A 10677-nucleotide genomic window follows, 5' to 3' on the forward strand; every position below is an offset into this window, starting at 1 on the left:
TTGCGCGCACCTCGACTAATCCCACGAACCCTGAAGTTAACGACCATGTAAGCCTCCAGTGGCCATCATATGAGTAACCACAGGGTTCGAACCTGAGACCACAGAGGGAGCAAACCTCTTGGTCCCAAGCTCTTACCACTGGACCACCACCTAGATGGTTGGATCCTTTTCTTTAAGTTTGTTGATATGGGTTTCAAGCATGTTTGGAACGCAGAGAAAATCATTTTATAAAAATTTTTTGTCTATTTTTTTTTATTTTTATATTGTTTTGATATGTTAATATTAAAAATAATTTTTAAAAAATAAAAAAATATTTTAATATATTTTTAATTATAAAACATTCATGTTTGTAAAAGCATTTTGAAAAAATTTGAAATTTTTTAATTTTTTATTTACTTAAAATTAATATATTTTTTGTATTTTCAAATTATTTTAATGTGCTGATGTTAAAAATAATTTTTTAAAAATAAAAAAATATCATTAATATATATTTTAACACAAAAAATTATTTAAAAAGTAACAACAACCGCATTCCCAAACAATTTATTTTAATCAGTTAACCGTACCAAGTTGAGAGAAGTTTCTCCGCTCCCTGTTCTAATATTTGGTCATGTGATAAAAAACTTTATCTATAATTTATAGTGGCTCGCCTCTCTCTTGTCAGACAACAGAAATTAATTAAGGTGACTTTCTTGTTGCATGTTCCCACTGCTTTATTGAAAAGCTTTTGTCATACCGGTTTGGAAACCTTTTTTTTTTATAAAAAAAATGGTTATTAAATGATTAAATCAAGTCAAATTAATTTTTTTTATAATTTTTAAAATTTAACTTATCAGGTTTAAATTTATTTTTTCTAAGTTAATGTATTTTCTAATTCAACTTATTAGATTTAAACCATGAATTTCTGAAATCAATTTGTCTCGAGTAAACTTATAAATTTTAAACAAGTATTAAAGGATTTAACAAAATTAGTTGTATAGAATCAACAAAAGATTTTTAACAATGAAAAATTTCATAAAAAGTAAGAATACAAGGAAAAACATGTCATTAACCCTTTTTATGGGCTTAGAGACAGTTGATATTGTAGTAATTTCTACTTTTTGCCGAATCATAAAAAAAATATTTGATTAACTAGGTAGTTTATGATTCTTACACTCGGCCTCACATATAATAGCCTCACGTATAATTGTGTTTTAAATTTTGGTTTTATAAAAGTTAAAATAATTTATTTTTCATTTATTTTATAAGTAAAAATACATCTCATAACAATTTTAATCAAACATAATTTCTTAAAAATCTATTTTTTTTAAAACCAAAATTAAAAATATTTTTTTAAAATTTATTTTTTATAAACTACAACTGAAAAAACTACTATAATATCAAATAGACATTAAATACATCGATAATTAATACATGATCTCTTAACTAAAAAAAAATAGATAAAAGGATATAAATTTTAATAAAGGCAACTTTTTTATATATATATAGGACTATAGCAAATGATCCGCATATTCTAACTTTAACGGTGAGTATATTTCTTAAGAAATATATAGGATAAAGTTTGGATTGTGCGCCACGTGTTACACAATATACTTTTTTGACGACGCACAATGCATGAGCCCACTGTATGTTAAGTATACAATGCATGAGCCCACTGTATTTTAAGTATTTCCAAACATAAGCAAAACCCAAACCATTGGTAGTCCTTTTGGGTTTCAAAAACTATATGGTTAGTATTTTTATTTATTTCATTTTTATTTCATTTTTAAAAAAAAAAACAGAATAATACAAATAGAGAAGTGGACAAATTGAGCAAGTTTGATCAAAGAAGAAAAAATAGATTATTTGATTATTTTTTATACAAAAAGACTAATTTATAATTAACTTAGAAAATAACATTATTTAAAAAATAAAAACAAATGAAATCCATTAACATGTCTATATTTTTCATAGCGCACGAGAAATGATTCAATATACCAAATATTATATCTTGAACTCTCGTATAATCTCTAAATAATAGTGGCGATGGATTCTATGTTTATTTGGAAGTGGGGAGTGCAATGCCAAGTGTGTGCAACAATTTCTGAAAAGATAAAACAAATTGGAGAAGAGTTTGAAGCTAAAGTAGGGACTAAATTAAAATTATAATTGAAAATTAGATATTAAATATATAATATTAAAACCACAAGGACTTATGTTCCTTTTACTAGACTAGTGGGACTAAGTTATAATTTACTCCAAAAAACCTTTTAAATAATAATAATAATAAATAAAACCCACCTATAAAAACCCACCCAGAATCTATCTCTCTTGTAAAATACCAAAACACAGGCTTGTAGGAGAGAGAGATGCGTTGCTATGGATTAATGATCCCAGGAAGCGAAACCGCTCGCTTCTATCCATCACCATTGAAGCCTGAGTCGAGCCCAATTCTACGGTTTAAACCCGTTACAAGAATCCCAATAGGGTCATTCAAAACCAAAACCACAATCAATGCAAAAATCACCACAGAATTGGGTCAGATGACCTTGTATCAGCTACTGGGCATACCCGAATCCGGGACATTTCCTGAGATAAAACAAGCGTACAAGCAACTGGCAAGAAAGTACCATCCAGATGTTTCACCTCCGGGTCGGGTCGAAGAGTATACCCGGAGGTTTATTCGGGTTCAAGAGGCTTATGAGACCTTATCGGATCCAAGAATGAAAGAGATTTATGATCGTGATATGGCTAGAGGTCTTCATTTAGCTTTCTCTGCTAGGAGACGTTATCCATATCAAAATGATGAGGTATAGTTTTTTCTTTCTTATATTTATTTTATCTGTGCATGCAGTTAGTTTTGTGTATTTTCTTTATTATTCTTGGTTAAAATTTTGATGTGGGTTTTTGGTTTTTTAATTTCAGAGTGAGTTTTTTTTTTTTTTTTTCCTTATGGTCTGGTTTGAAGTGGGTACGTGGTAGTATTTCTTTTCTCTTCTCTTTGAATTCTCTGGAGTTTTTATTGTCTTTATCTTTTTAATTTTTTTGATAGATTATCGGTTCTTTTGGGGCTAATTTGGCGTGTTCAATCTTGGTAAATTGATTTCTTTTTGAAAAAAAAATGCTGTCAGATTGGGTTCATGGGTTTTTTTTTTTTTTTTTTTAATTATTGGTTGTTTGTGCTAGTTGGCCTAGAAGAAAGGAGGGAACTTTAAAATTATGTGTTTCTGTGTTTAATCAATTGTTGTTGCTGACAAAGTTTAGTAGAAACTCTTAAAGTATTGATTAGTAAAGAATCAGAGAATTAAGTTTTGATTTCTTCAATCCTTTTCTGTTTAGATCTTCACTCAACTTTCATCGTGAGAATTATTGTTTTTGTATTCAAGTGCTTCAATTTCATTGTTTGATTGAATAAACATTTGGAATCTTAATAAGGTTAGATCGCTTTGATTTTGGTAGATAGTGAAGCTGTACATCGGATACTGGGCACTTATGTAATAAAGTACTAATAAGGCTGTCGTTCTATGTTATCACTTGATGTTTACTGGGTTTGTTTTCACTAGCAGGAAATGGAAGGGAGAAGTGAATGGAAGAATTGCTGGCAGTCTCAGCTATCAGAGCTGAAGAGAAGAAGCATGAACAAGGATGCCGGTGGCAGCAGCATGTCATGGGCAGCTCGAATGAGGAGACGCAGGGAAGGATTATCTGAAGAACTTTAGATAGGTTTTGTTATACTCAGTATATACTTGTCTTTATTGAGATGCTTATTCAAGAACTGTCTGGTTAGCATTGCCATAAGCAGCAATAAAGTTATATCAGCATGCTAACCAAACAGTTATCTGATATAGGAAATTGTAGAGTTGTTTCCATGACTTACTGCCCATTTTACGCTGTACATAAAGTTCACTGCTATTGCTTGCTCCTTCAAGTGTTATCTCCACTGCTGAAGCTAGAATTCGTGTCTGAAATATATTAAGTTTTGAAGCTTCTCTCTTTCATTTCATTCCTCCTTCCCCTATCTTTTAATTTCTCTGGTGTTTTGTGTCTGCTGCGTGCTGAAGTTCATGTAAAACATGATGGCTGTAATGTTTCGTGGAGAATGCTTTTGAAATGCATGGATGTATGAAGCTTGAGCTTGTCTTTCATTGGAGGCTGCATATTATTCGTGTTTTCTTCTACCGTGTTGCTCCTTCGATTTATTACTCGTTTTCCATTCTTTCTCCCGGATTTCCTTGGAAATTTAATTTTATATATAACTAGTGGTATAGATAAATATATGTTGGCCGCACTCTGGACAGTGATCGGCATCCTTATCTGAAGTCCTGCTGGTTCCCTTTGACCAAGCTCACGCTTATGTTAGATGTAATTAACCATGTGAAGCAATGGTTAATAATATTTCTATATTTGGTTGTGTAATTTTCAAGATTTAATGTAATGGACTGTTGCAATTTTAATGATTCGTTACATTACAAGTATCACATAAAATATTGTAATCATGCAAGGATTTATAATTGCAAAATTTTTTTTATTACGACTAAAATGTAATTTTTTTAAAAAATATTAGGGTAAAAAAATTTTCAAATAAGGATTGCTTTGTGAATAAAATAAAATATTAAACAGAAACTAAACCTGGTCGGGTCGGAAGATTAATGTGGAGGTAATCATGGAGTTACTCTTTTACCCTTGGTTGAAAATTGAGCTTTTCATTAAGGGGTAAAATGATTTTTACACGAGGTCAATTTAATATTCTATATTTATTTGGGGCAACAATGTTTTTTTATTTTTTTCATAACTGTGCAATTACTGTATTGACATTAAACGTTAAAAATAAGAACCTTTAGTCCAGGTCTATTATAGTAATTGCATTTTACAATGAACAATTTAGTTACTCTATTACCCTTAACATTTAAATTTTTTAGCCTTGGTTTTAATAGCTTGGTTGTAATTTTATAATGGTTTTTTTTTTGTTATTATTGTTTATTCTTAAGAGCATTTTTGTTTTTGAACAAATGAGAAAAAAATGTTAACGTGTGCTTTGCATGCATCAGCCGCCTTCACGCGATGCGTAAGGCTGATTATAATGGTTTTTATTGTGTTTTCATCACATCATTTGATTGTCTCGGCGTCCTCTTTTTCTCTAGGTAGTGCGTGTATAGTGGTTCAATCTGGTTTGACGCCAATTCGCTTTTTATTTTTCAATTCCATCCCTAGCATTTATTTTCATTTAATTTTTCCATAAACGTTTAATTTTAGTTAATTTTTATGTCAAATTTATTTCTAATTATTTTAATTGCTGTTTGTTTTGTTTTGCATTGTTTTTTTTATTGATTTTTGTTCTTAATTTCATCGCTCAATATTTGTTTGATTAAGAATCTTGTTTCTTTGTTTTTTCGGGTTTGTTTTTAACGGTATCACCCTGGTCTCATGACTCGAGTCATAAATCTAAAAGATTAACCCGAGCCAACTTTGATTTTTTTTTAAAGCATTTATTTTTAAATATTTTTTTAGCTGGCATTTTTTTGCTTTTCTATTTATAGGATTATCTCAATTTCATGTTCTAGATCATATGTTTAATTTGTTGACCCGAGTTAATTATTGGGTTCGCTTGAGACCTTTTTTTTGTTATCTTTTTTTATATATACTTCCACCAAATCAGCATGTGTCAATTTCTTACATTTTAAATTTGGTCTAAATTACTTGAAATTGTTCAACATAGTAGGCTTGATGACCCAAGTCTCAAATTTTCTCTATTTCTTTGAAATGCTAGGGTTATATGATTTTATTTTTTTTTATATTTGGGATAATGTTTGCCCACCCATAAGATAGCGATTAACCCAGGTTTTGAAGATTAGTTTTTTTATCCTTTAGTTTTTGGGGGATTATGCTCCGTTGCTTTTTACTGATTTTAAAAATAACTTAGGCTATCTCAAATTTTTAAATTCATCGTTTCTATTAAATTTATGCCTTTTTTTTAGGAAGTTTGATTTTAAATTAAATTAGTTCCTCTGTCTTTTTAAAATATATTGTCCAACATGTCATATTCTTTATATTTGGTGTTAACATTGACTATATATATTGTCCAACATGCCACTATCAAGCTTATCTATATTTTATTTTTACTGGAATTATTATTTTTTATTTTTTGTAATTTCATCCGTGTGAGCGCTTGTCTATAATGATTTTTTTCCAAAAAAAAAACATTAAAAAAACATGCGCTCTTATTTTTCTAATAAAAACAATTATGACCTAAAAACAATTATTTTATTAAATTTATATTTTTATATAAAAAATATTTTAAAAAATAATTGCATATAAAAACATCAAAAAAAAATTTCAAAGAAAAAAAACATTATCCGTGTAGTTGAAGAAGGTGCAGCTGGAGTTGATTTGTGGGCCATTCTTGGAAGCCATGATTGAAACATCTAGCTACTTGGTGGAAAGAGAAGCCCCAACATGTCCAAGGCAAGTTGTAGAACAAGCCTCGGGCCGACAGTGGGACCCTTTTACTGATTCAACCTAGATCAGCATGACTTCTCTTCCAAGATATTATCCTTTCTAGGAATCTAATATTCAATTTGTGCATGTACTCGGGTTGACAAGATTACGTCAAAAACGATGTTTTTTCAAAATTTTTTGAATGAAATATGTTGCACGGGATAAAAATTAAAAATAAAATAAATAAATAATGTTGCCGTGAATAATTTTTTTTTAAATTAACCTCATCGAGTTTTATTTAAATTAATTATATTATAAATTAATTTATCAAATCAATCAGATTAAATTTCAATTTAGTTTATAAGTAAATTTAACTCAGACTAAGCCTTGAATCAACAAGTTACCGAGCCGATCTAAAAAAATATCTATCTATGAAATATGGCATATTCCATGATTCGACGCCTCTTTAGACCTTTTCCTTTCTTTCTTTGTGTTTTTCAAACATTTGTTGAGTTGTTTGGTAGCTGGCAGTCTCAAGTAAAACGGTGGGTTTTGTTGCCCTTTTACATTCTTTTTAAACATAGTTAAAAAATTAATTAGGAAAAGAAGCATACTCAATGAGTTGTATTGTAGATAATTACGTAATAATAGCGTCTTCCCGTTAAACATTTGTTGCTACAACTTAATTTATTAATTACGTTTCTAGAAGAATGCAATTTATTCCATATTTATTTGCTATTTTTTTAATATGTGTTATTTAAACAAAATATTTTTTTAAATCTTTACAAAAAAATAAATATTTATAAAAATCAAGTCAGAGTCTTTATAAATGCTATAGATATAAATAATTCTAATCATGTTCAATTTTTTTTATTTTAATTAAAATAATATTCAGGTTAACTTACGTATTATTCAACTAATCTCTCTAATTTTAAAATTAATAAAAATATAAACCTCTAATAATTATAAATCAAACTTATAATTAGCTAAGTACTTGAGTTATAAAGTCATAAATCAATTCATTGGGTGAGGGATTGACACTCTAAATTAATAATATATAAAAATATTATAATTTATTGCTCGCATATGTTCATGATGGGCTGACACTTTTTCAAAGAGACAAGACACTAACATAATCATTAATTATTGTGCGAGTGCCGTGCTTTCATTCTCTTGCATCATAGGTGCAACCTTGAGAGTTTGTTTTCTCGTCTTAAAAATATATATTTTTTTATTTTTAAATTATTTTAATATATTAATATTAAAAATAAAATTTTAAAAATAAAAAAAATTATTTAAATATATCTTTACTGAAAAAAACACTTTAAAACATACCCGTGATATCAAACAGCGTACGCGGAAGGTTTGTTGCTTCATGACGTGTGATTAATCGTAATAATTGCACTAGATATTTCCATAAAGTCAATTTATCCTTTTGATTTTCTTGGAGGAAGCAGGCATGATTATTTTTCAAAGAAAATCCACTAAGAAATTATGGCTGCGCAGGAGAACTGATGGAGATTGAAGATGGTGGATTGCCTTTAACAAATTTGATGGGTTACATTCCAGCTCAAGAAAATGATCTTGCCTTAACCTAATCCATGAGGGTAATCCTCGTAAAGCTCATAATTTCCAGCAATAAAGACGAGGGAGTTACTGATACATGAACTTGAGCACTCCGAGACTTTCTACTAAGTGAATTTCTTACATATTTTATTTATGTTTGGAGTGACAAAGGATAGCATTAGTAGACAATATGCAGGTCCTAATTACACACAGTACTGCTGATCTCAGGCAATATTTAATCAGCCTTGTAGGCATTCAGGAATCGATGTCATCTTCAAGCATCAGACCATTTTTTTGCAGCTCAAATCTGAGCTTCACCACCTCATTTTCAGGCAGAGTTACCACCACGATCCTTCCAATGTTGCCATCCGTGCCTGAATCTTTTGGCCATGGAAGTACCATAACAGCTCCTTCATCTCCAACACCTTGGATGCTATAGTGCACAGCTTCTGGTTTATGTCCATTCCATTCCAGTCCATAAAAATTAGTCTCTTCTAAGTCCACAAATGTCAAATTTGCACCGTACACAATGTAATCAAATACTCCATTATCCTTTTCCACCACCTCTTCAATTTGGCTATTCTCCTCTGTGGCTTGATCAACCAGCAACGTGGCCAGCTCTTGCAAATCTGCGTCCACAACTGAGGAATCTGCCTTGACTGAACTTATAATTTGACTGTTGCTCAAAATCCCATCTTTAGGGTTGTTGGGATCTTTCTTGCAGAGGGTGACAACTTTAGGCTCAAGCCCATCTTTAGCTTTGGCTATGCATTGCCACATTATAGCACACAGCGACTCAAAAAATGGGATCTTGGCAATTCCACTCGGACCCCAAATTCTTGAGTGTAATTGAGATACTTGTGAAGCAGATAAATGGAATGAAAAAGTTTCCATTTTGCAGTCATTGGCAGTTACCCAGAGGTCACCAACCGGGTCGACCTGTTTCAGAGAAACGGGTTCCTGGGTACCCACAGATGGGCTCTTGGAATCTTCAAGCCCAGTGGGTGATTTTGTGAGCTTCAAAGGCCCATACGACTTAAGACCAGCCAGGAATTGGCCCCAGGAGTTGAGGCACTCCGAAGCTGAATACACATCTCCAATTATATGGGCCCAGCTAATGCCCAAGGACATTCCTCCACATTTGAACTTGGTTACCTTAAACAAGAAAAAGTCTTAGAAGACCAAACTATATAATTAATTAATTATATAATTGGGTAATCACAATAACTTCCATGAGGTTATACCTCATGAAATCATAGCCAGCATCCAAGAGCTTTTGCTTTTATATATATTAAAAAGCACTTAATTACTATTTTTTAAAAAGATAAAATAAAAACTGAAAAGTACCTGCAACACAATTCCAAACAATAAATAACGAGAAAAATGAACATGACTTAATTAATTTTGAAAGTGATTTATTCTTGACGTAAACATGTTTAGCATAATTAAATGACTTAAACATTAATTACCTGCATGTAAAGCGAAGGAGAGAAAAATAATTCAGGACCAATAGGTGAATGGTAAATAAGAAGATTGTCAAGAGAACAATCCCTTGTTTCTAGCCATTCATCGACTGTCTTGCTGCACCGAGCCTCTACAATCCTCACACCACAGTCATTACATTTCATGTATGGCCGTCCAGCCTCCGTTCGCTGGAAGCGGCCACAAACTGTATAGTAGTCGTTAAGCCAGTAAAACATGCTTCCCTTAATTTGCATGATGGTCAATCCTTGGCATGCTTGGCTGTTAAAAAAGTAGACACCTTTTAGATAGGGAAGCTTCATGGCCAAGTCCATGCCATTGGGCTCGTGAATCACGTCCGAACCAGTAATACGACCCGGTCCAGCAGATGATAGTTTAATGTCATAGACCAAATTTTGATCCTCCTTGCAAGAAACCATGTTTGAAGAGGAGAAAACAATGGAGGGAGGTGGCGGAGGAGCAAGGGCAGACGGAGGGAGAAGAGTATGATGGGATATATTTGTTTGATGGATGGTATTTGTAGCAATGGCTCAGCTAGCTAGGCAGCTTTATATTGGGAAGGAGGACACCGGAGTTTTTTCAGGCAGGTAAGAATTTTAATGTGGGATGCTATGTGTGTTATTGCTATTGGTTGGTGTGAGAAGCAGTTTCATACTCTGTTTTTGCATTTAAGTTCAAGATCGAGTAAATCTAGGATACTTTAAAGCAAGGTTCTCAATTCTGTTTTTCTGTTTTGGGAAGTGTTTTATATTTTCAATTGAAAAAGAATGTTTTGATTTCAAAATGTTTTAGTGGGTTGTTTCGGATAATTCAATAAACATAATTTAAATTCAAGATAAATTAATAATAAATTATATAATACAAACACAATGTCAAATAAATATAATTTTAAAATTTAAAATATTTTTAAATAGTTAAGATTAAATAGAACTTTAATTTAAAATAATTCAGCTTAAATAAAATACCAAAATATTATAAAAGTAAAATGTTTTAACAAAAAAAAAAAAACATAAATCAAACCCGAACTTTTCACTTCTAAAAGATAAAGGGAAGTCACACAAGTTATTCACGTCAAAATGCTATGGCAATTAATTCTTGAACGAATGTAGAAGAAGTTGGAATCTGAGTGGCACATTTAGATTAACACACGAATATCATCCCATTAGTATTTTTTAACCCTTAATTAAACTATAATTTTGTTTGTCACCCCTTTAA

At 31.1% G+C, this 10677-nt stretch overlaps 2 protein-coding genes across 2 annotated transcripts; one reads left to right on the forward strand and one right to left on the reverse strand.

Moving 5' to 3' along the window:
• Positions 1-2301: 2301 nt before the first annotated feature.
• LOC7495844 (chaperone protein dnaJ 20, chloroplastic) lies at positions 2302-3977 on the forward strand. The gene is made up of 2 exons (XM_002300115.4): positions 2302-2789; positions 3546-3977. Exons 1-2 carry the CDS (start codon positions 2349-2351, stop codon positions 3696-3698), a joined length of 594 nt encoding a protein of 197 aa, XP_002300151.1. The 5' UTR covers positions 2302-2348; the 3' UTR covers positions 3699-3977.
• Positions 3978-7926: 3949 nt separating this feature from the next.
• Positions 7927-9997, reverse strand: LOC7495843 (protein ECERIFERUM 26). The gene is made up of 2 exons (XM_052446759.1): positions 9450-9997; positions 7927-9135 (listed from the first exon to the last, which is right to left on the reverse strand). The coding sequence occupies exons 1-2, from the start codon at positions 9879-9881 to the stop codon at positions 8236-8238; spliced, it is 1332 nt and encodes a 443-aa protein (XP_052302719.1). The 5' UTR covers positions 9882-9997; the 3' UTR covers positions 7927-8235.
• Between the last annotated feature and the right edge of the window lie 680 nt (positions 9998-10677).

This window comes from Populus trichocarpa, chromosome 1, assembly GCF_000002775.5.
Source record: "Populus trichocarpa isolate Nisqually-1 chromosome 1, P.trichocarpa_v4.1, whole genome shotgun sequence".
NCBI classification, from domain to species: Eukaryota; Viridiplantae; Streptophyta; class Magnoliopsida; order Malpighiales; family Salicaceae; genus Populus; species Populus trichocarpa.